This window comes from Ips typographus, linkage group LG4 (assembly GCF_016097725.1).
Source record: "Ips typographus isolate SLU linkage group LG4, UJ_Ityp_2.0, whole genome shotgun sequence".
NCBI lineage: Eukaryota > Metazoa > Arthropoda > Insecta > Coleoptera > Curculionidae > Ips > Ips typographus.
Genome location: NC_138425.1, coordinates 1,777,272 through 1,804,375, shown reverse-complemented (window position 1 = coordinate 1,804,375; position 27,104 = coordinate 1,777,272). Strand labels below are relative to the sequence as shown.

The window sequence follows — 27,104 nt, the reverse complement described above, 5'->3', positions numbered from 1 at the left end:
TCTTCCACATCATCTAAACTCAAACGTATTAAATCATCTCTGCGGCATGCACCGAAGATGCCAAACACTAAAATTACTTTTGCTAGTAGATATTCTCCATCTGAAGCTTCACATAAAAATTTGGTTACTTGTTCTGCTGTAAGAATCTGGGATTTCTTTGGTATATATCCTACAGCTTGTCGTTTCAAAAAAGCAATCGTTTTTGGATATTGATGGTGAGTATTTTCTTTTATTGCCAAACAACTCTTTAACATAGAGAATCGACTCCATAAAGTGGAGGATTTCATAGTGTTGGCTTTTTCAGAAAAATAGGTATACTAAAAGAATATCGTCACTCACAATTTTGATTCGTTTCTGAGTCCGCCACTTCTGCCGCTCGTTGTAAGATATTTTCGGGAATATCCCGATTTTCTTCACAATCTGAATTCATGTTTGCAAAATGTAATAAATACATAAATACTTAATTTTCACTGACAGAAAATAAAATTTGTCATTAATAAATAAATCGTTGCTATAGACACATTACTCGTTTCTTTTTTTTCTTCGGGTTGCCATAGGATATCTAGTATCATGGATATCTATGTTTATTATTAAGCGCACGGAAAGAGGGATCGGGAAAAAATTTCCGTGCGCTGTTCCGAAAATGTCATATTTACTGTATTTTATAAACAGTTGAAAATGTAGTATTTTCTGTTAAGTATAATAAAAAGTGGTTTTCCACAAGCAGATAATATCAGCGAATTGATTGATTTATACGCACACCTAGATTTAATTAAAGCGAATGAGTAATTGGCCCTCCATCGACACATTACTCCCTCTCTTTAACGCCCCCATTGTTAATTAACCGGACCAATTATCCGTCACTACGATTACAAACCTCGCGTGGAAAGTTTAAATTGTTGATCTTGCCCATTGGACGTTTATTCAAGTTCCCAAGAACATTTGCATAATTCTATCGCTATTAAGGACCAATTTAGATAAAAGTGTCCCTTAAACGAAACTTTTCTCATCAATTTTTGTTGTTTTTTTTTTTCGGTCTGAAGTAGCCTAACCAAAGTTTAATTTGCTGTCACTTGGTGAAGAGAAAACCACCTGAGACTTTTAGGAAGTAATAAATTAAGTAACATATTTTTTATGGTGTGAGGTTTTATTTATTGGAAATCATTATTCACTAACCTCAAATTTTACCAGAAGAAAAACCGACCATAGGGCTCTGTTCAGTGATTTCTGGGTGCGTATTCTTGAACTTTAACAGAAAGACCTGTAGAATGTGACAGGAATCCGCTATTGTCAGCTTCTCCTGTAACATTCTATCAACCCTGTTCCCTGCTTTCAAGAATTCGAGCCCAGGACCATTTTGAAACATCCTTAGACCTCTAAATGCCACTGAGAACCTTCTTAAAACTGCCGGAATCCTCTACAAGTGTGTTTCACTTTCCCAGAACTGTTTTAAATTACCAGAAGCCTCTAGGACCATTTTGAAAGTTCCATAGACATCTATATGTTACTGACAACCCTAAGAAGTGCCAGAGTCCTCTTGAAATGTCTTAAGCTTTCCCATAATTGTTATAAATTTTCAGAGGCTTTTAAGATCATTTTGAAAGTTTCATAGACTTTTAAATGTTACTGACTTGACTGACCTTCTTAAAGGTGTCAAAACCCCATACAAATTTCCAAAAACCTCTAGAACTATTTTGAAAGTTCCATAGACCTCTAAATATTACTGACAACCCTAAGAAGTGCCAGAGTCCTCTTGAAATGTCTTAAACTTCCCCATAACTGTTTTAAATTTCCACAGGTCTCTAGGATCATTTTGAAAGTTCCATAGACTTTTAAATGTTACTGACTGACCTTCTTAAAAGTGCCAGAACCCCATACAAATTGCCAAAAACCTCTAGGACCATTTTGAAAGTTCCATAGATCTCTAAATGTTACTGACAACCCTAAGAAGTGCCAGAGTCCTCTTGAAGTGTTTTATACTTTCCCATAACTGTTTTAAATTTTCATAGGCTTCTAAAATCGTTTCGAAAGTTCCATAGACTATTAAATGTTACTGATTGACCTTCTTAAAGGTGGCAGAATCCCATACAAATTGCCAAAAACCTCTAGGACCATTTTGAAAGTTCCATACACTTTTAAATGTTACTGACTGACCTTCTTAAAAGTGCCAGAACTCCATACAAATTGCCAAAAACCTCTAGGACCATTTTGAAAGTTCCATAGACCTCTAAATTTTACTGACAACCCTAAGAAGTGCCAGAGTCCTCTTGAAGTGTCTTAAACTTCCCCATAACTGTTTTAAATTTCCAGAGGTCTCTAAAATCATTTCGAAAGTTCCATGGACTTTTCAATGTTACTGTTTGACCTTCTTAAAAGTGCCAGAACTCCATACAAATTGCCAAAAACCTCTAGGACCATTTTGAAAGTTCCATAGACCTCTAAATTTTACTGACAACCCTAAGAAGTGCCAGAGTCCTCTTGAAATGTCTTAAACTTCCCCATAACTGTTTTAAATTTCCACAGGTCTCTAGGATCATTTTGAAAGTTCCATAGACTTTTAAATGTTACTGACTGACCTTCTTAAAAGTGCCAGAACCCCATACAAATTGCCAAAAACCTCTAGGACCATTTTGAAAGTTCCATAGATCTCTAAATGTTACTGACAACCCTAAGAAGTGCCAGAGTCCTCTTGAAGTGTTTTATACTTTCCCATAACTGTTTTAAATTTTCATAGGCTTCTAAAATCGTTTCGAAAGTTCCATAGACTATTAAATGTTACTGATTGACCTTCTTAAAGGTGGCAGAATCCCATACAAATTGCCAAAAACCTCTAGAACCATTTTGAAAGTTCCATACACTTTTAAATGTTACTGACTGACCTTCTTAAAAGTGCCAGAACTCCATACAAATTGCCAAAAACCTCTAGGACCATTTTGAAAGTTCCATAGACCTCTAAATTTTACTGACAACCCTAAGAAGTGCCAGAGTCCTCTTGAAGTGTCTTAAACTTCCCCATAACTGTTTTAAATTTCCAGAGGTCTCTAAAATCATTTCGAAAGTTCCATGGACTTTTCAATGTTACTGTTTGACCTTCTTAAAAGTGCCAGAACTCCATACAAATTGCCAAAAACCTCTAGGACCATTTTGAAAGTTCCATAGACCTCTAAATTTTACTGACAACCCTAAGAAGTGCCAGAGTCCTCTTGAAATGTCTTAAACTTCCCCATAACTGTTTTAAATTTCCACAGGTCTCTAGGATCATTTTGAAAGTTCCATAGACTTTTAAATGTTACTGACTGACCTTCTTAAAAGTGCCAGAACCCCATACAAATTGCCAAAAACCTCTAGGACCATTTTGAAAGTTCCATAGATCTCTAAATGTTACTGACAACCCTAAGAAGTGCCAGAGTCCTCTTGAAGTGTTTTATACTTTCCCATAACTGTTTTAAATTTTCATAGGCTTCTAAAATCGTTTCGAAAGTTCCATAGACTATTAAATGTTACTGATTGACCTTCTTAAAGGTGGCAGAATCCCATACAAATTGCCAAAAACCTCTAGAACCATTTTGAAAGTTCCATACACTTTTAAATGTTACTGACTGACCTTCTTAAAAGTGCCAGAACTCCATACAAATTGCCAAAAACCTCTAGGACCATTTTGAAAGTTCCATAGACCTCTAAATTTTACTGACAACCCTAAGAAGTGCCAGAGTCCTCTTGAAGTGTCTTAAACTTCCCCATAACTGTTTTAAATTTCCAGAGGTCTCTAAAATCATTTCGAAAGTTCCATGGACTTTTCAATGTTACTGTTTGACCTTCTTAAAAGTGCCAGAACTCCATACAAATTGCCAAAAACCTCTAGGACCATTTTGAAAGTTCCATAGACCTCTAAATTTTACTGACAACCCTAAGAAGTGCCAGAGTCCTCTTGAAATGTCTTAAACTTCCCCATAACTGTTTTAAATTTCCACAGGTCTCTAGGATCATTTTGAAAGTTCCATAGACTTTTAAATGTTACTGACTGACCTTCTTAAAAGTGCCAGAACCCCATACAAATTGCCAAAAACCTCTAGGACCATTTTGAAAGTTCCATAGATCTCTAAATGTTACTGATAACCCTAAGAAGTGCCAGAGTCCTCTTGAAGTGTCTTAAACTTCCCCATAACTGTTTTAAATTTCCACAGGTCTCTAGGATCATTTTGAAAGTTCCATAGACTTTTAAATGTTACTGACTGATCTTCTTAAAAGTGCCAGAATACTAGACAAATTTCCAAAAACTTCTAGGACCATTTTGAAAGTTCCATAGACCTCTAAATGTTACTGACAATCCTAAGAAGTGCCAGAGTCCTCTTGAAGAGTCTTAAACTTCCCCATAACTGTTTTAAATTTCTAGAAGACTCTAGGATCATTTTGAAAGTTCCATAGACTTTTAAATGTTACTGGCTGACCTTCTTAAAAGTGCCAGAACTCCATACAAATTGCCAAAAACCTCTAGGGCTATTTTGAAAGTTCCATAGACCTCTAAATGTTACTGACAACCCTAAAAAGTGCCACAGTTCTCTTGAAGTGTCTTAAACTTTCCCATAACTGTTTTAAATTTCCAAAGGCCTCTAAAATCATTTGGAAAGCTTCATAGACTTTTAAATGTTACTAAATAACCTTCTTAAAAGGGCCAGAACCACATACAAATTGCCAAAAACCTCTAGGACCACATTGAAAGTTCCATACACCTCTAAATGCTATTGAAAACCTTCTAAAAAGTGGCAGAATCCTTTACAAGTGTTCTAATCCTGGTTTTCCCAAACATTGATTTTAATTGTTTTTTTTATGAAAACTGACAGATTATTATTAATGTTTCCTGCCTCAGAACATACCAATTTAAGTCTCCTTTACTCTAAATTTAGGAAACAAAAATATATTTCATATATATCATCATGGAAACAAAACTTTGTTACGTTTGACAACTACAATAACATAATCAAAATGTAGCTATTACTACATTTATTTTAACTATTATTTGAAACCCCCTATATTTTTCGAAAAATAACCAACATTACCTGAATGCATATTTGAAATCAGAAAAAGTAGATATTTTGATTGAAAATGTAAAATACATAGGGTGTCCAATTTAAAATAATCACAGGATATGTCAAAAATTTGACATTTGGACACCAAATTTGGTGTCAAAATGCGCTCTCAAATCATCATTTTTTTGCAGGAAACATTTTAGTTTGCGTCTGTATATTTCTGGTGCGAAAACTACGTCGTCCCTGCAACTATCTTTTGGTTAGTTTAGCTGTCAGCGATCTCTGCGTAGCGATTTTAGTTATGCCGATGGCACTAATTTACGAAATCAAAGGCAAGTGGATATTCGGCGAAATTGCCTGCAACCTTTGGGTAAGTTTAACATAATCTTATTATTGTTATTAGTATAGAAGCAGTGAAACTTAGAGTATTGGGAAATAACGTTATTTCGATTATATCAAGCAGTTGGCTTTTGGAATTGTAGTAGACAATCTAGACCAGACTAATTTCTGTCCGTTCTGTAATTTTGTTTGTACCAACCTAAAGCAATTAACTTTAACAAACTGATGGAAACCAACAGAAATTGTCTACGTTGACAGTGATATGAGAGGAAAAATATTAAAATTACGCAAAGTGCGAATGCTTTTATGCGCGTTTTTCCTTCACCAAGAAGCATCAATCAATATTACCTTCCTTTTGATCTCATTCCCTCCCCGTTCAGTCATAATACCTTTTTATAAAAACCTTCCCGGTTTTGAAAACAGGTAGCAAATAAATGTAGTGGATCTGGGTGGGGGAAATAAACAGGCGGATGGAGGACCGAAAGGGGGAAATTTATTATGCCAAAGCCGCCCGGGCAATTTGGACGGAATAGAAGTTTTTTTGGGAGAGAATGTGATAAATATCGTCTTTTATTTGTTTGGGTAAGAAAAACGACATTTCTCGGCCGTTCTATGGGGATTTTAATTCGTTTCCACTCTCTTTTGTACAAAACTTTAATAAAATGTGTACATCAATTATTAAAATCCTTTTCAAGAAGCCCATTTCATTTTTCGCTGCCAGACAGTTAAACTTGTCATGTTAGAAAATGCCGCTTTGACTCCATTTCCATTTCTTTATGTCACGTAAGGACGCTATTTACCAGTTATTAGAAATGCTTGTTTGAATAGAATAACTTTTCTGATTGCTTTTGCCGCAAAAAGTGACATTTCCAGCTTCGGGCTCGCCTCGGATATAGTCTATAAACAAACGGCATTATTACCGTTCGTAAAATTGATATTCCTCCTCGTCTCTCTTTATATACGATATTGTTTACGATTGCAAATAATCTCGTTCAAGGAAAACGTAGAATTATAGAAATTCGTGTTTCTGGAACGAGAAAGCTCTCAACGAAGTTATTCTATTACCGATTGTTTTTCTCGGCAATGTTTGATAAAACATAATTCAAAAATTAAAGTTAAAGAAAAGTATGCACATCTGAAAACTGCTTTTTGACCAATCACAAACTACGAACATACTCGACTAATGTGACATTACCAAACCATCAACAGAATATCAGAATGAAGGTTATCACGTCTCCAGGATATTTTGTCCTCCTGTTAGGATAAATTGAAAGCGAAGGGTGATTTATCCAGGCTGATTAAATTAGGGCCTCAAGCCATATATTCGTATCCCTCTGTTCGCATTTGGAAAAAACCCCGTCTCTCTCTGCTTTTTTGACTGAATATTTTAATTAGTCCTGTTTTTTGACAAAAACTTGCCAATGTTGTGAGAGCATTTGAAAAGGGCGTTTATGTTTATATAAGATCAAAATTCTGGTAAATTATAAAGGAAATAAAACCAAAAAACTTGGAAAAAATTTAAATTTTTTAAATGTTTTTAGAAGCTATTCTTTGCCTAGATAAGTTTGTTTTGAAACCTAAAAAGAACAAAAAACTGTTTTCGTTTGTTTAGGAAATGTCTCAATTACATTGGCTCTCAATGTATGTCAAGTACAATAAGTATTTTAACTTAATGTTAATCATACTTTTGACGTCACAGTCAGTTATCTTCTCTTGATGATGATGACATGAAAATTGGTTCAAAAACTAAAAAATGAGCAAAATTATGAAAATTGATCAAAACATGAAAATTGGTTTAAAAACTAAAAGATGAACAAAATCATGAAAATTGGTTTATAAACTAAAAGATGAACAAAATCATGAAAATTGGTTTATAAACTAAAAAATGAGCAAAATCATGAAAATTGATCAAAACATGAAAATTGGTTTAAAAACTAAAAAATGAACAAAATCATGAAAATTGGTTTATAAACTAAAAGATGAACAAAATCATGATAATTGGTTTAAAAACTAAATTTTAAGCAAAATTTTGAAAATTGATCAAAACATGAAAATTGGTTTAAAAAGTAAAAAATGAACAACAAATAGTAATTTCACAGGTGCAGTATTAATGTAAATTATACCGCAGCTTTCAGCTTGTTGCTATTTCTTGACCAATCACAAGCTCCAGTTCTGTAATTTACATAAATACTGCACAACTGGACTTACCATTATAATGTACCGGGTGACCCAATAAGACTGTTCGTCGACCATATCTCATAATCTCATTTTCTCTATATTTCAGGTTAGGAACGAGAATTCGAAAAACGGTTTTCACTGGCCTATTTGGATGTTATTTGCTTACTTTTTCACAAAGAAAAAGCCATATCATTTGCTTTTTTTTTATTTATTTTTCTGGAATTTCATCATTGTGTCAAAAGTAGCCCCCTGGCAAAGAAAAATTCAACTAAATTAACTATATTTTGGTTGATTCTTATTGCCCAAGAAATGCTCTTTTATCAACACAACAATACCGAATTTGTTAAAATTGGTCAAACTGTTAAGAAGTTAAAGCAGGTTATTGCAAAAACAATTGAACACCTCACGCCATCTTTGTTTTTGAAATAACTTGTTTTTTACGAAAATGATAGATAACTTGGTTCGCTTTAAAAATGAGGAAAAAAAACTCTAGTTTATTGTGCAAAATTTATAGAAAATGCAATTTAAAAATTTAAAATGGCAGTTACGGCCTCTGGTGGTCATTTTTAGAACTTGAAAACATTTTCCAGCAATTCTTCATTTCCGATTTATCTAAAAAAAATATTATTTATAAATTTATCCCTTCTGGACAACACATTCCCGGTATAATTGGCGGTAGCGTGACATTTCTACTATATACGGTATACAGGGTGATCAAAAGACAGTTTCAAGGGCTATAAATTGGTATATTGAACCACCTTGTAACTGTCAAAATAACAGAGTTACGGGCTGTCACAGTAAAAACTGTCAAAATCAAACAACTCAGTTTTAACAGGAAATAACTCACTTATTCGACGTTTTAGGTAAAAACCCTATACAGGGTGGTCTAAAGAGAATTTCAAGGGCTACAAATTGGTATATTGAACCACACTGTAACTGTCAAAATAACAGAGTTACGGGCTGTCACAGTAAAAATTGTCAAAATCAAACAACTCAGTTTTAACAGGAAATAACTCACTTATTCGACGTTTTAGGTAAAAACACTATACAGGGTGGTTTAAAGAGAATTTCAACGGCTACAAATTGGTATATTGAACCACCCTATAATTGTCAAAATAACCGAGTTATTGACAATACAATGGAGTAGTTTACAAGGTGATTCAATAAATTTTTGTTTAGTTTTCTTTATAAAAAAAAAATTGCATATATTTTATTCCTAAATAATTCATCTGTCAGTATACAGAGTGTCCCAAATTTGAGCAACAAACTTACAATTTTTTATTTGATTTTTGGAATCTACGTCAAATTCTAGGCCTACTTGATGTAAAATGTTTGTATCGAGTTCAATTGTTTTTGCTCTAGCAGCCTACTTTGACCACCCTCCTCGAAAGCAGAAATTCCCAATTTGAGCGAAATTTTTGTGCACTTTTCCAGAAAATCGTCCGTAACTCGCTTATTTGAAACTCCCTGTATAAACACATTGGTATAACAAAATAAAGCTAAGATAATTTTTTATTCGATTTTTGGAATCTACGTCAAAATCTATTGGATCACCTGGTACAAACTTAGAAAAGCACTCAAAAATCATTTTCTTGCTGCAGCTTGAAGGTTTATTTTTCAAAAAAGAGTAAATTCTAACTAGTTTGCTAGGCTGGTTATTGCCGGGAAAATTAAATTAAAACAAGCACCTAAAAATTCGGTTCGTAGCCTGATCAGCTTAATTAATCGGAAAAGTTGTTTCCTTTCCATTAGGCCCGTACCAAAGATAAGACCGTTTCGGAAATGAAAGAAAAACACCGGCGGCCACTTTGGCTCGTCGCCCTTTCCCTAAATATGGATTTTCCAGGCTGGAGAAAGGACATATTATATTTATTCACGAGACATTACACCCTTTCACGTACTTTCTTCCCTGAAGCGCATTGTGTCATCAACGACATCAGCCTGGATTGATAAAGTGCTAAAAAATGATCCGACAATTTCATCACCGTCATCCATCAACGGGAAACTACTTAGTCACCCCCTCAAATAATGCACGGTCTTTGAAATGTTTTTTTTTTTTATTAGATTTATTTATTAAGGGCTCGATTTCATCCTGCAGGAAAAATTCTAACCCTCCTCTTTCTCCTGACAGTCCCTGGAGTAACAAGTTTTCTTATACAAAATTGATTCTATTATATCTAATGCTATGACTATTGTTTGTTAAGTTTGAGTAAATTATATTTAAAATATCATAATGCAGGTCGTTAAAAGGCGGCCATATTTAATTAGACCCCTAAAACAACGAAAAAGCGGACACTTAAGCGAAAGAAAAGAGAATTTATGGGTGAGAAAATTACATAACTTTGTTTCCGCCCGCCAGAACTTTGAATGCAACGGGGGGTCCTTAAAGGAAAAATAATTGAGTCCCTTAAGAACTACAGGCGGTAGACCCGGTTATTATCAGTGCTGGACCAGGAAAAGTTTCCGGGGAAAAAACAGCCAATAAAGCAATTTACCGCTACATTTTCGATTATAAACACCCGTTCATTACGGCCAGTCAACAACAACCATTTCAGAATTAAAACATCTGGCCGCGTTCCAGATTCTGGATGCCCACCCAAAAGATTAATGCGTTCCAGTGAATATTAAATGCAACGGCTGCGGCCAGAAATCGTTAACACCTGTTCACGCACGCATTTATATCCAGTTTTGTTCATAATAATTAATCAGGGCGAAGTCAGTTTACTGATTTTCATTCAGAAAAAGTTTACATTCCAGTGCTCTGTTAATCACAGAACAAAGGATAGTTTGTGATTGGTCAAAATAAAGCTAAAAGCTGTTTTATTGACCAATCACACGCTTAACAGAATGGCAACCAGAACTGACGTTTGACAGTTCAATGACGTTGTGCACCGCCTACTATACTAGAAGGTGCTTGTCAAAAATTCCAATATGGCGGTGACAGTTTGCGTTTGTTTGTATTGTGGAAATTGAGTTTTTTGAGGATTAGATGAATTTTTACGGTTTAAAATCAAAACTTGAGGTTATTTGCGTACGGTATTTTTGTTTGCTGCCGTTCATAAGTTTTTCAAGCCGCATTGTAACAGCAATTCAGGAAAAAGCCCAACCGTGTCAGTTTTTTATCGGATCTAACTCAACAGTGCTTGAACACTTTGAAGTGGAATGATTTTACTTATACTCAATGGTAAGTACAAGTACTTTCTAGTACAGTAAACTTATTAAGTACTTGTTACATGCACAGGTATGTGAGTTACATTTTAAAGCATCCTTCATTAAGAGGGCAACAAAAATAATTTTAAATGAATGTTCTTGGTAATAACATAAGAACCATTTACCAGTTTTGCTTACCTAGTTTCAATGATTTACAGATTTTCTTACATTGAACAGTGTTTCAACTAGTTTGCTGTGTGTTGTACTTTCCAGAACAAATGTTCTAACCAATTTGTTTAGGCTGGACTTGATTCTGTATAAAAAAGCTCTATCCATACATATCTGGATCAGGAATGAACCTTTTTTTTGATTTTTCACTCACAACTTGCAATCAACTACACGAAATAATAAAAAAAATCTGCATACGTTTGTGAATAAAACGAAGTGACATTTTAGGCTTTCTAGTATAAAAGTATACAGGTGTGGTAAATCCAAAACCGACCATAGGAAAACCGTGTAACTGACAGAGAAACGTAGATAATTGCATGCGTGGGACAAAGACAGTAAACGAAAAAAATACCAAGTAGGCCATATTTTCAGTGCGCTGTTGCCAAAATCCAATACCGAACAAAATTAATTTTGTCGAGAGAGAATTGCTCGGTATTGGATTTTGGCAACAGCGTACTGAAAATATAGCCTACTTGGTATTTTTTTCGTGTACTGTCTTTGTCCCACGCCTGCAATTATCTACGTTTCTCTGTCAGTTACACGGTTTTCCTATGGTCGGTTTTGGATATACCATATACACAGTGCTACAAATACACAGGGTGACCACCACAAACATTTTCTGACTGGTTAAAGGCTAATTTGACTAAAAAAAATTAGGAAAACACGTCAGTCACGTGACTTACTAGATCTAGCTTGGAAATTCATTAAAAAACTGTTTTTTCAAATGACAATTTTCGTAAGGGTCAAATTTGCCTGAAACACCGCCACTATCCTAATGGGTTTTGTGCGTTATGTTGGCCAGTTAGTGCAAGCGAAAATCGACCTTAATGATGATTGCTACTACTCTAGATTTGACAATCATTGTGCTAGGTTTGTGCCAAATATCAGGGCCGTATCTGCCCGATTTTAGAAAAAAATCCTTTAAAGATATTAGAACGGTAACAGTCAAGGAAAACATTTTTTTTATTTTCTATCCATTGACATATAAAAGTCTATACAAAGTGTTGTGTGTGACAATAAAGACAGTTTTGACTAAATTGGACAACTGCTACTTTAACCTTCATTAATTCGGTTATTTTGACAGTTACAGGGTGGTTCAATGTGTCAATTTAAAAAGTGATTGTTTTTAAATAAGTAGCGTAATACACACTTTTTTAATTTTGAACAGAGAATCAGACAGAATTATAAGAAGTGTTCCGCTTGAAAATTTAGACTTTCTGTACTTTTTTAGAATTGATTTTTTGACCACACTGTATTATATATTTTGACGTTTTTCTGCACCCATTCCTAAAACAAACCTTGTCTAACATAACAAACCAAGAAAAAACTTTTCCTGATAATTAGGTAAATTAAAAATGTTTTGTATACCGAAAATATGAAATTTCACATAAAATGGTAAATATGTCAGAAACGGATAGAGTATATGACATTACTACAAGAAATATGTCTAGAATTTGACGTAGGATACAAAAATGGAAAAATATACAGGGTATTCCATTCCGGTTAATTCGTGGCACGCATATTTTCTTGTTTTTACATTTTTTAATTAAAAAAGTTAGTGGGTATTACAAGAAATTAGTGTACAAAATTTTACACATTTATCTTATTATTTTTTAAAAATATTTTAACTCAAACTAAAAAGTTCAAATTAGTTTATCCACGACCAGTCAAAAAAGCTAAAAAAAGGCTCTTTGTTTTAAAAAAAGTCATATTGAATAATATACTGTTATTTGACAATACTTAAATGTATAACCGATAGATGTCGTTGATACAGCGATAGTATCGGTACTTTGTTGTGTATATTTGAGTAAAATTAAACTGATTTTTAGGTGAGTTTGGACGTTCTGAGTTGCACCTCATCAATCTTGAACCTGTGCATGATCTCGGTGGATCGGTACTACGCCATCACCAAACCGCTAGAGTACGGTGTAAAACGGACTCCACGTCGAATGATCGTGTGGATAGTGTTAGCGTGGTGTTTGGCGGCGATGATCTCGTTGCCGCCCCTATTTATCATCGGCAACGAACACACCAGACAGAACGAAAACGGTGAAATACTGGGCGAGGTGTGTTTAGTGTCGCAGAATATCGGGTATCAAGTGTACGCGACCATGTGCAGTTTCTACATACCGCTCGTGGTGATGATCGTCGTCTACTACAAAATCTTCAGGGCCGCTCGACGAATAGTGAACGAGGAGAGACGCGCTCAGACCCATTTGGAGCCTCACTGTTACTTAGAGATTAGTGTTAAGAATGGGGAGGGACCGCCACAAAACAAGATTTCCAGTCAATCACCAGCTAATTCGTCAAAAGTGAATCATCGGTCTAGTTCGGCTAGCACCAATACTGTGGTAAGTATTTTTATATATAATTATACAGGGTGGTCCAGTTTTCAATGTCAATAATTAAAAAATAAGTTGACATTCATTTGTCATTTTCCTGAAAAGTGCTTAGGAAATTACAGTCCTTCAAAAAAATCGTTTTTTTTTGTCATAACTGTCAGACCGTTGGAGCAATATTGACCAAATTTGGAACAAGCACTTTATTACACGTTATTACGGTCAAAGACCCAAAACTAACCCAACCCAACTTAAAAATTGTCTTGGAAACATGGAAATTCACTTAAGAAGTTTAAAAAATATTATTCTAGCAAGTTTTTATAGTTTCCAGACAAACTAAAAGACTTTAGTTTTGAAAATTGAATTAGAAAAGATAAAAATTTCAGAAGCTTAAAAATTGTGTTTGTAACCAGTTTTCATGCAAATCGAGAGACTTTAATACTATAAATTGACTTGTAGACATAAAAACTACTTTTTCAAGAATTTGTCACTACAAATTCATACATTTAAACCTTAAAAATTGACTTGAACCCCAAAATGTAACTAATGAAAAGTGACATCAGAAGCTTAAAATTTGCATTTGAAGTAAGTTTTCATAATTTGAAGACAAATATCAATATTTTAGTCATGAAAATAGTCTTAGATGCAGGACATTAACGTTAGATTCATGAAAATTGTCTTGAAAACGTACTTTTCGTGCTTTTTACTTTGCTTTTCATTTTCTTCGAATTCTGGACTATTTTTAGTGCTTCAAAACTGCTTTCAGCTTGGAAAATCGAGTTTCAAGACTATCTTCACCAAGTTATTGACATAGCAAACTTAAAAAACGATTTTTACATTCTTCATAGACTTAAAATGGCATTCCAAGCTTTGTCACTATTAAATCGACTTCTAGACACCTCAGTGCTAAAAATTCGGGTATTTCTTAATAAACTAGACTGTTTTTGGTGTTTTAAGGCTGTTTTCAGTGCATCAAATCGAGTTTCAAGACTACCTTTACAAAGTTTTTGACTTATCAGGCCTAAAAGCCAGTGTGTCCACTGACCATAGTGTTGGAAATGTTATTTCAAGCTTCTTCACTATTAAATTGACTTCTACACTAATAGGTGCAATAAATTGTAGCATCTCTAATAAATTCAGACTGTTTTTAGTGCTTTTTAAGACTGAAAAATCGAGTTTAAGACTATTTCCAAAAGTCAAGTTTCTTCAGTAATAAAAGTAAAAAATGTTGGTACCAAATGCTACAATAATAGTCTTGAGAACTAATTTTTAGAAATAAAATAGTCCGAAAATTTAATTTACTTCTAGACTTGTTGTCCAGTCCAGAAAATTCAGTTGTACACCAATTAAAGTCTTGAAAATATACTTTTGGACTCTCTTTAGTCCTAGTAAGGTCCGTTCTAGCATTAAAAGTCAACTTTTACACTATTTTTAGTAGAAAAAAATGAGTTTCATGCAAAATACAATCTTTGTCTTGATTTCCGGACTTTTTTTAGTTCTTGAATGCCAGTTTCAGACACTCAACCAGGATGGCAGTCTGAGAAAGCGCATCATAAGACCATTCCTAGTAGTAAAAAAGTTTTTAGACTATTCAGCACAAATTTGGACTTTCACAAGTCTTGGATGTTCAGTTTTAAACTATAAAACGATTTTTTAAATTGAAATTTGGAGGACTGTATCTTCCTTAGGAAACGTTTTTCAGAAAAATGACATAATGCAAGTCAACTTATTTTTTGATTGGCTATCAAATGTGGACCACCCTGTATAAAAAGAACAAAACAAACCATAAAATTCCAGGACGTAAACGTACTTTAATCTACGTAGCATTCGGCTACTTTGGAACATCTAATTTTATATCGGTCCGGATTTTTCGCGAGAACGCTTTATTACCCTCCGACCGTAAAACTACTCTGATAAACTCAGATTATTACCCGTTAAATTAATTTATTGTCCTTAGACGTGGCAAGCCAGTTCGGGTCGTATAAATCATTTTACGAGACCGTCCACCTTGTCTTCTAGTATATTATTAAATAAATCATAACGCCAGAGCAAAAGAATGTAACCCCATTAAGCTGGGGCTAATGGATTATTTCTCAATAAGGTCAGTTTAGTAGCTTTTCGTTAAGCCTTATTTAGAAATTACTTACTAAATAAACCCCAATTTTTTTTTGGTTATTGTGTTACCTACAAAGGCCTGATTTCCGGCCCTGCGGCTGTCCTTTGTGTCCCCCACCTTTTTAAGTCGGATTGATTTTGAGATAAGGGCGAAAAATGGCATCCAAAGTGCGGTAGGGCTATTGCTTTTGACGGGTGCCGTGTTCAGTAATTAGGGTGAATAATTCATGGCAATGGTGTAATCCAGCTCAAGCTTCTTTTCCGTAGCATTTTTTGACAGTTATGAAAATAAAACGCAAATACAAAGTCAGTAATTTGAAAAAGTTTTGTTTGAACAAAATATTTTTGAATTAATAAAAAATCGTTATAACAGAGTGATGAGGGAGAGGAGTTCTATAATTTTACAGGTATTTTTACGTATTTACGTTATTTTTAGGATATTCTTCTTATGTTTCACAAGACTGGAGGTTCAATGCAATGCAACTTCAAATGACTTTTATGTAATATCATACCGTGTGTCATACTGACGTTTTTAACTTACAATTAGTTGCTCTGTCAAGTTGGTTTTTAATTAAATACATTTTACCAATTTTGACAAAACCGGTTTCAATTTGGTGCCAATTTTCGAGTGACGTTAATGAAAATCTAAAGCGAATTTCACTAATTAAAAAAAATCCCGTTTGATTAAATGCCGTGAGTGGAGACCGATACATCAGAGGATCAACAAAAAGTCCGATCGGTTCGCCAATCAAACGGCACAAAAAGTATCGACAATAACGCCGCGTAAATGGCAGCTTTCCTCCTCCCTCCATAAGTGTTTACTCTTTTAGATTAATTGGCGGGTAATTTGAGCCCGACCGAAATCGCCATTTTTCCGAATTGATATCAATCGGTCTGTCCCCGCATTTTGGGAGTGACGTATCGTCCAATCCGCTAGAAAAATTGGTTTCTTTCCCGATCATTATTGACATTGCTTCCCACTGTTCCGCGATATTTGACCCTGCGGGCGTTCACGATTTTTGCGGTACTAATCGTTGCCATAAAAGAGAAAAATGTCTAAACTTGTAAACAATATAAAAATTTCCAAAAGTGTTTTACAGTGGGAAATGTCAGGTGACGCAAGATAAACTATCTATTTCTCTCAAAGAGGAAATTACCTTAAGTATAAGTTTATCCAGAGGTGAAAGTAGCGACCCTTAATGTTTTACAATGTTAGCATAGTATATACCCATCTCTTTCTATCATTCATAAAACTGTCTGTCTTTTTTTTTAAATAAATGTAAAAGATTTTTTAACGAGAGGTAGATCGCCGAGGTAATTTGGTATTATGAGGCACTTTTCCATTATTACGAAGTATTGTGAGGTATTACAAGGCATTAGGAGGCATTTTGAGATATTTATAAGGCATTTGAGAGTATTTTGAGGAATTGTTTGTATATTTCAAAATGTAGTGTATTAATATAACAAAAATTGACTGAAAATTGAACAGAACAGCATAGGTACACGTAATTATTATGGTAAAATCTTTGGTACATGATATTGAGTTGAAACAATATTCATTACAAATTATTATAATAATTTACCAATTTTTCAACATTTAAACTACATTTTTAAGGTCACGTGACTGTTTTTCACAGATGTCAACTGGCCTTTACAGCGTTGCAAGCTCAAAATTATATTATTAACGTCACGTAAAGTGTATTTTACAATTTCAGCTTTTACAACTGTCTTAATTTAATTTACCAAATGATCAACACTTAAAGTACATTTTAAAGTCACGTGACGGTTTTTGACAGGTATCAGTTGGCTTGGCCAGTGTTGCAAGCTCTAAAATGGCATAACCAAAGTCACGTGATGTGTCTCTTGTAATTTCAGCTTTTACAACTGTCTAAAATAGTCTAAATTTAATTTACCAAATTTTTAAATTTTAAAGGTCACGTGACTAATTTTGACATTTGTCAACTGGCCTTTACAGTGTTGCAAGAACCTGCAGAATTGCATTTTCAAAGTCACGTAACGTGTATTTTGCAATTAAAGTTTTTACAACTATCTAAATTTAATTTACTATTTTTCAAAGTTTAAACTACGTTTTGAAGTTCACGTGACTGTTTTTGACAATGTCAACTGGCTTTTACAGTGTTGCAAGCTCAAAATTGTATTATTAACGTCACGTAACGTGTATTTTCCAATTTCAGCTTTGGTAACTATCTAAATTTAATTTACCAAATGATCAACATTTAAATTATATTTTAAAGTCACGTGACTGTTTTTGACAGGTGTCAGTTGGCTTGGCCAGTGTTGCAAGCTCTAAAATGGCATAATCAGAGTCACGTGATGTGTCTCTTATAATTTCAGCTTTTTCAACTGTCTAAAATAGTCTAAATTTAATTTACCAAATTTTTAAATATTAAAGATCACGTGACTAATTTTGGCAGGTGTCAACTGGCCTTTACAGTGTTGCAAACACCTGCAGAATTGCATTTTCAACGTCACCTAACGCGTATTTTGCAATTTAAGTTTTTCCAACTGTCTAAATTTAGTTTTTAAAGTTTAAATTGCGTTTTGAAGTTCACGTGACTTTTTTGACAATGGCCACTGGCTTTTTACAGTGTTGCAAGTTCAAAAATTGAATTATCAAGTCACGTGACGTAGTTCTTACAATTTTACTACTGTCTACATTTAAATTACCAATTTTTCAACTGTTTCTCGTAAATGGTAAGTGTCTTTGTTTGACACGTGCTAACTTGCTTACTATGACAGTTAGAAGTAAAACCTTTTTTGGTAAAATCTTTACGTTGTCACCTAACCTAACCTAAAAACTGTGACTGGACCTTTAAAAAAAATTTGGAGAAACAGTCACGTAACCTGAGGAAGTCATTTTTCTTGAATCATTAATCCTTATGACATTTTGACCCAAATGTGTAAACATTTGAAGGTATCCTGAGGCAGTTTAAATAATTTAAAAACATTTTGATGTATTTCAAGGCAGTTTGAGACACTTTAGGCAATTTTAAGGCATTGTAACTATGAGGCCTTTTGAGCAATAATAAAAGTATTGTGAGGTATTTTAAAGGCAAATTTCAAGGTATTTTTTCAAGCTCTTTCTAATGACGGATTAGTAAAAATGATAGGAATCCAAGTAAAACACCCTAAATAAGATGAAATAAGCACAATAAAAGCACTTTTTCATTTTCAAAAAAATTTCAAGAATGGAAAGATATTAGACGCGTTTTTGCATCTACACAGGAAAACCAAATGTATAGGCTTTTCCAGTCGTCATGAAGGAAAAAACGTGTTTTTCCTCCTGTAAAATTAAAATTTAAACCATCAAAATTGCATTTCACAGTCGAAATTAATCTCCTCCCGTAACTTAAAAGGTTGCATTCATATTTAATTACGCTTCAGTAGAAATAAAACCGCAAATGAAACGAAAAAGTTTTAATTTAGGCATCCATTTGTTCGTGGCCACGTTAAAAGCACTCGTAATTCCTATTCCGTAGTTGTAGAGGTGGGAAAAAGAAGGGGTTTTAGAAGAAAGAGCATCCGAATTGATGAGGATTTTCTGCGACTAAGTGGTAATTTTTCCGATGAGCGGAAACGTGCTGCTGCATTAATAGATAAGTGATGTTGACTGTCGAACTAAAGTTTCCATCCAACTCTCTCAAGTTTTCAATTTTTCCTTATTACCAGCTCCGGCATCGAGCACGTTCCGGCAACTAGGAATTAGTTCCAATCAGTGTTTTTACTTGTTTACACCAACTTAAAAATTGCAATTTTCTCACTTTGAGTAGATGGAAACCCCCCGGGGAGTCCAGCAATCACGAAACAACAAAAGAGTGGTGTTCTGTTTAAACAAAGTGGGCGAATCGAGTTATGCGGAATGTTTCTTTTTTCATTTAGGGCCTCGAAGGCAATTTAGCTTCTCATTAGGTGAACTATTAGAGAGCGAATTAGAGCCACTGACAAAGTCAATTTGGTTTTTAATTAACGGACATCACGAAAAGAACGCGCCAACAGCGCCCTTATCCTATTTTTTTATCTTCTTCTGTTTATCCCGTTTGTTTCTTTGCTTAATTTAGACGTGGGATGATGGAAAATGAGGTGTTTACGGCTACTTTGTCTTGATTTTTGTGTCTTGCTTTAAATTTGCTAAATGGTAAATATCTCAGAATTTTCTTATTTGTACTTTACATACAAATAAATAATAACACCCATTATCTACCCGTGAGTAATGAGTCAAAATAAAATAGAGTGACGTAAGAGTTAGTAGAAACATAAATGTTTTGAATGTAACGTTTGTGAATGTTTGCTTCTTCATTTGTCAAATTTAAAGTTCATAGTTAGTAAACCTTATTTGTGCATTAAGAGACCCGGGACGGAAGTCGCCATCTGTGTCCCCCACATTCGCCTACTGCGCAATTGAATGAAACTTCCGAAGTTAGTCGTAAAACAGTTTTGTTTATATTTGGTGGTATGTGAAGTTAGCTAAAAACGGCAAAGATTTGTTGTTTTTGTTTGTTTTGCTTTTCGGTTCGTTAAATATTAATTTTTGCAAACTTAAATTAGTTGAATTATTATTGACGAGTGGATTTGTGAATAGTGGGCAACAGCAGATTGATTAACGTCACTGATTTTCTGACAGTTTACAGCCGCCATACTGTCCCCCATTTTTGTTTCCCTCTTTGATTGTATTGTATATAATATGGCAACCGTCAAAATACTGTTTATAAAGCTGTAAAACCACAACACACTTTTAAAATCCAGTAAAATCAATATAAACAGTACCAAAGATATGTTATGCGTTATCAGTAGAATTTTGACAATTGTGACATTTGAATGTCAGTTACAGTTCTGTCCTAAACCTGGAAACTGTCAAATTCAATCCAATAAAAGTACAAAACAACGAAACATGCTGAAAAAGTAACAAAATCAGTTTGACTTTGGTTGAATGCATTTTATACTTTCATCAGTGCATTTTTGGCTTTTATAACATTTGATTGTCGGTTTGACGTTGACAGTCTTGTATTAAAAAGTATAGTATTCTATAGTAGAAGGCAATATATCGGCCTATGCACGTCATTGACGTTTAACGCGCCTCGTTGCCAGATGTTTAGTTTTTTCATTAAAACACAAACGAGAGTTTTTTTTGTTTCTCTCAGTTTTTAGTCAAGTCAGGTTTCCATTAGTATTTTAGAGCATCTGGCCGTTTTAAAACAGTTTTGGAAGTTTTGAGACACCTGAAGGAATCTCTGGCAGTTTAAGAGGGTTTCTAGGAGGTTTGCACTGGTATTTTAGAGCATCTGGCAGTTTTAAAACATTTTTAGAGGTTTTGAGACACTTGCAAATACCTTTGGCAGTTTTAGAGTGCTTTTAGGAGGTTTCCACTAGTGTTTTTAGGCATCTGTCTATTGTAAAAGGGTCTTAAAGGTTTTGAGACACTTGAAATGGCCTCTGTCAGTTTTAGAGGGTTTGCTCTAGTATTTTAGAGCATCTGGCTATTTCAAAACATTATTAGACGTTTTGAGAATTTTTGAAGAAACCTCTGGCAATTTTAGAGGATTTTTAAGAGGTTCGTTTTAGTATTTTAGAACATCTGGCTATTTTAAAATGTTTTTGGTGGTTTTGAAACACTTGCAGATACCTCTGACAGTTTTAGAAGGTTTACACTATTATTTTTAGGCAACTGGCTATTTAAAAAAAATCTCGGAAGTTGTGAGACACTTGAGGAGATTCTCTGGTAGTTTTAGGGGATTTTTAGGAGGTTTGCTCTAGTATTTTAGAGCATCTGGCTATTTTAAAATATTTCTGGTGGTTTTGAAACACTTGCAGATACCTCTGACAGTTTTAGAAGGTTTACACTATTATTTTTAGGCAACTGGCTATTTAAAAAAAATCTTGGAAGTTGTGAGACACTTGAGGAGATTCTCTGGTAGTTTTAGGGGATTTTTAGGAGGTTTGCTCTAGTATTTTAGAGCATCTGGCTATTTTAAAATATTTCTGGTGGTTTTGAAACACTTGCAGATACCTCTGACAGTTTTAGAAGGTTTACACTATTATCTTTAGGCAATTGGTAAGTAAAAAGTGTAAAGAATGATGCTTTGGCAGTTAGTTTAAAAATTTTCGTTTTCAGCTTATTTAGAGGCTCAATAATATCTGAAATCTATGTATAGTAAAACTAACCAATACTTATTTGGCAATCAATTGCTTTCTCATCAAAATTTAAACACGTTTTCACTCTCTTTTCCCTTGTTTTAGTTTTTTTTCCCCATAATTCACAATCAGAAACTTTGTTGTTGTTTATACTAGTTTCTCTCATAAATATGCAACGAGACTATAAGTGTGTTTGTGCTTTTTAGAAATTGATTAAAATGCCAATCCTAGAAAGCGGGTTTCAACTGGACATTTCAGAATTGCTGAGAATTTTAAACTTTTTCCCATCAAAACCTTCCTCGGGCCCTAACGTTCCCTTAAAATTAGCCGATTCAACTAAGTATCCAGGAATTCAAAAGATCCCGGCCATAAGTTAAATGAAATTCTGTCTACCTGAATCTGCCTACGTGTCGTCCGCAAAATTTCGTCCTTTGGGATAATGGCGAACTGTAATCTCCGGGTTTGCGGCAAACAAATAAGGGCATCAGGCCGGTTTGATTATTCAATCCCATTAAAACCGGTCCCCTAGCAAGTTTTGAAGCGGCAAAGTTTGTCACTTGTGACAATCAAAAATGCACCACTTTTAATGAAAAATCCTTCTTTTAAATTGTTATTCATTAAACTGAAGATCATCCATCTAAATCTGGGTTAATGACGAAAAACAAAAAAAAAATTGAGTCATTAAAGGGGTTGAATTCGACTCTACCTAAGCTTCCAGATTGGTCCCATCCATTAAATCTCCCCTCGCCCGTCGCAATCTAGAACCCAGTTAATTAAATATTTCCCATAAAACGAGATTGCATTAAATAAGACTCAATTTGAGGGCGGCTCTATTAATCCTTCAAAGTAATGACGGTAATTATTTCAAATCGACGAGATATGAAGTAAAGCAAGACAAAAATGAAATTAGTATATTACATACTCAGGTGGAAAGTGTTTGATTTCTGAACAGAAATTAAACTTTCTACCGTGGTTTGTATACTATTTTATTTTCAACCATTTATCAAAACTTCATCGAACTTTTAATGAATCATTCAGTTGAAATATTGATTGCTAATAGTCTCTAATAATAAGGTAGTATAGGTACGAGTAGTTATGACTTCAACCATAATAAACGACTGGTGATTTGTATACAATCTTGACAACGTCATTATTGTGCTCTTCGTGGAAAGTACTTTCCAACCGGGTGGTTGAAAATAAAACATTTTTTGGTTGCGAGGAAAAATTCTGTTGCCGCCAACTAATTAAAAACAAACCGGACTTTGTTAGCTTTTTCAATTTTGAAAAGCCGGAATTATAACGTTGTTAAGTGCACTAGGGTGTTTAACCACGAAGCAGAATTCCTCAACCGTTTCAAAGAAAAATATCAATTTACGGTACGGAATTAAAAGCACTATTATAAGCCGCTTTAACGTACGTATTTATAAAAGCTTCTTACCGACACAATTTTGACGTAAAATCGTGCAACATATTGTTTTATGATTGCGGTCATCAACTGAAAAAAAAAAGCGGGCAAATTGCGTTAATATAGGAACAATGCACGCAATCAAAGTTCGACCAGTGTGATTGTTCGAATGCAAAAATATCAATTTCCTGGTGAAATGCGCAAAAAAAAACCTCTCGAAATATTTATGGCGGCCGCTAAACCGTCCCTCCAACCAAAAAATATATCCGGTTTTACATGAATAACCTCTTGGCGCATTTGAATTTTTAACGTGTGCATTTTATTACGCCGTGTATAGGCTTATGGATATTTTTCCAGTTTGGGATATAAAAAAACATGACCGGTTTATTATTAATGGCACGGAAACCATATTGATCCCAAGAAATACATAAAAAGCCAAAATCATGGAAAATGTTCATAATCTGGTAAGATATGACACACGTTTTTATTCTAATATAACACAATATTGACAGTTGTCAGAGAGTGGCACAATTTGTATCCAAGTTGATAAATTGGTAAACTTTACCTTAATTACTATCGCTATTTTTTGAAAAAATCACTTGTAGAGGCTTCTGGCAATTTTCTGGAGGTTGTCAGTAGTGTTTAGAGTCTTCTGGCATTTTCAAAGTTATTCTCTGGAAAATTTCAGGAAGTTTTAGTACTATTTAGAGGTCTCTAACACTTCTAGAATAAATCTAGAAATAAATACATTTTTAGAAGGTTTATGACACTCGTAGAAGTTTCTGACGACTTTCAGACTTTACACTAATTTTAAAGGCTTCTAGCATTTCCAAACTTATTTTAGAGATTTCTGTCAATTTTAAATACATTTTTAGATTTGACACTTGTAGAAGTATCTGACAACTTTTAGGAGATTTTAGGACTATTTAGAGTCTAACTTTTCTAGAATGATTCTATCGGCTACTACTAGTTTTAAATACATTTTTAGAAGGTTTATGATACATTTAGAAGCTTTTTACAACTTTATAACGGTTTTCAGAAATATCTAGGGACCTCTAGCATTTCCACGCTTCTGGCACTTCTAAATACATTTATGGAAGGTTTAAAACATTTGTAGGAGCGTAGGACAACTTTCAGCAAGATTTCAATAGTATTTATAGGTTTTTAAAATTCCCAAACTTCTTCTAAAAACCTCTGACAACAAAAGTTATTTTAGAGACTTATGACAATTTTAAATACATTTTTGAGAGATTTAGGACACTTGTAGGAGACTCTGACAACTTTCAGAAAGGTTTCAGTAGTATTTAGAGGCCTCTAACATTTTCAAAAGTGATTTTACAGACTTATGCCAATTTTAAATACATTTTTGGAAGATTTAGGACACTTGTAGAAGCCTGACAACTTTTAGCAAGATTTTAGTAGTATTTAGAGGTTTCTAGTATTTCCAAAGCTACTCTAGAGGTTTCTGGCAATTTTAAATATATTTTTGGGAAGTTTAGAACACTTGTAGAAGCCTCTGACAACTTTCAGAATGGTTTTAGTAGTATTTAGAGGCCTCTAACATTTACAAAAGTTATTTTAGAAACTTATGACAATTTTAAATACATTTTTAGGAGGTTTAGGACACTTGTAGAAGCCTCTGACAACTTTTAGCAGGATTTCAGTAGAATTTAGAGGTTTCTAGTATTTCCAAAGCTACTCTAGAGGCTTCTGGCAATTTTAAATACATTTTTGGAAGATTTAGGACACTTGTGGAAGCCTCTAACAACTTTTAGCAAGATTTTAGTAGTATTTAAAGGTTTCTAGTATTTCCAAAACTACTCTAGAGGCTTCTAGCAATTTTAAATGCATTTTTGGAAGATTTAGGACACTTGTATAAGCCTCTGACAACTTTTAGCAGGATTTCAGTAGAATTTAGAGGTTTCTAGTATTTCCAAAGCTACTCTAGAGGCTTCTGGCAATTTTAAATAAATTTTTAGAAGATTTAGGACACTTGTGGAAGCCTCTAACAACTTTTAGCAAGATTTTAGTAGTATTTAAAGGTTTCTAGTATTTCCAAAACTACTCTAGAGGCTTCTAGCAATTTTAAATGCATTTTTGGAAGATTTAGGACACTTGTATAAGCCTCTAACAACTTTTAGCAAGATTTTAGTAGTATTTAAAGGTTTTTAGTATTTCCAAAACTACTCTAGAGGCTTCTAGCAATTTTAAATGCATTTTTGGAAGATTTAGGACACTTGTATAAGCCTCTGACAACTTTTAGCAGGATTTCAGTAGAATTTAGAGGTTTCTAGTATTTCCAAAGCTACTCTAGAGGCTTCTGGCAATTTTAAATACATTTTTGGAAGATTTAGGACACTTGTGGAAGCCTCTAACAACTTTTAGCAAGATTTTAGTAGTATTTAAAGGTTTCTAGTATTTCCAAAACTACTCTAGAGGCTTCTAGCAATTTTAAATGCATTTTTGGAAGATTTAGGACACTTGTAGAAGCCTCTGACAACTTTTAGCAGGATTTCAGTAGAATTTAGAGGTTTCTAGTATTTCCAAAGCTACTCTAGAGGCTTCTAGCAATTTTAAATGCATTTTTGGAAGATTTAGGACACTTGTAAAAGCCTCTGACAACTTTTAGCGGGATTTCAGTACAATTTAGAGGTTTCTAGTATTTCCAAAACTACTCTAGAGGCTTCTGGCAGTTTTAAATACATTTTTGGAAGATTTAGGACACTGACAATTTTCAGAAGGTTTTCAGTAGTATTTAGAGGCCTCTAGCATTTCCAAAATGATTCTAGAGGCTTTACTCTACGCATTTCAAATATTTAACCAAATTACTAAAATATCTACCACAAACTACTATTGGATTCAATACAGTATATTCTCGTATTTACCATTTTTAAAATGTCAACAAAATCTTAGGTTAGGTTAGGTAAGATTCAGAGGGCGCTGCGTTTTCAAATTGAAACGCGTTTGTTTGACGCTTAATCAAGCGCGCAAAACGTCACGATGACGTAATTTGACAGTTGTTCAAATTTTTGTTTCGTTAAATTACGTCATTATGACGTTAATTTCGTTCTGCACGCTTCATAAAACGTCAACTTGAATACTCAGTTAAATATTTGTTTGTAGTATTTTAAATCGTTGAACACTCTATTAGCAGACGTTAGTTATTCTTTTGGTAAATCTTTAAAGAATTATCGACACAATATTGTGAAAAACAACTCGCACTGCTTGTTTCCTTTACAGAGTCGATCCACCGGAATTCAAAATTAAATTTCCTCTTCGGTTTAATAATACGTTCGGCATAAAGAGAACCGTTTCCCGGAAAATGCGAACGCAATTTTAATGTTTCGCGTGCATTTGTTGGAACACCAGTATTCTGCGGGGGAAAATAATTGAATCTTTTGTAGCGAGAGCTTTTCGACGACTTACTGAACGGATTGCCGCCCTTTCCAGGGCTTTTTTGCCTCGGCAATTTGGGAAAACACGCCCTTAATTGGTATCGAGCCGCTGAATGAAACGGAGCGTGACCGTTCACCCATAATAATTTTACAAGCAAGTCGGAATCCGGTTTGAGTTTCGTACTTCATTAGTCTTTTCCAATTCAATTAAAGCTTAGAAATTCAGCTCCGCTGCAAAGTTGGGATTAGCAGCAGGTGAGGGCTAAGAAAGTTTCCAAATTCCAGACGGTCGCCCCGTTATCGTCGTTTTTCCTTTGGGCTTTAATGACGCTACTTATATTCGCTAATTACTTCTTCTACATGTGTAAGTTAATTCAATTCCGTTTATGAAACGACTACTAGTTAACTAGAATATACCTGAAAGTTTCATAATAACGCCGGTATAATAAAATCCTCATGTCGGAGCTGAAGGGCAATAAAAACTTTCCACGTGCGACTCCTAAAACTATTAATTTGCAAAACTTCATAATCCGCCCTAAATCTATTCTACTATACGCTCTTACCTATAGGTATATGGAGTGGGATAAGCTATATAAGCCAACTTTTCCAGAAACTTCCAGTCCAGGAACTGGGCGCGTATTGTTCTTGTCGACTGATGGGAAACTTGCACTATATTTCCAGCTCTAATTCGAATGGGCTATTGCCCTTTTATGTACTATATCCAGCGCTTTTTGGGATTATACAAATCCGTACTTTCGAAATTGTTTCCGTTCCTGAG

General features: G+C 34.2%; 1 protein-coding gene across 5 annotated transcripts in view; it reads left to right on the top strand.

Moving 5' to 3' along the window:
* The window catches only part of 5-HT7 (5-hydroxytryptamine receptor 7), a 106,553-nt gene that overhangs the window by 74,960 nt on the left and 4,489 nt on the right, over positions 1-27,104 (top strand). For all 5 annotated transcript variants that reach the window (XM_081979235.1, XM_081979232.1, XM_081979231.1 and 2 more), the window contains 2 exons: positions 5,219-5,397; positions 12,752-13,273. In XM_081979235.1, the coding sequence (XP_081835361.1) occupies positions 5,219-5,397; positions 12,752-13,273 (701 nt within the window). The remainder of the gene's footprint in view (positions 1-5,218; positions 5,398-12,751; positions 13,274-27,104) is intronic.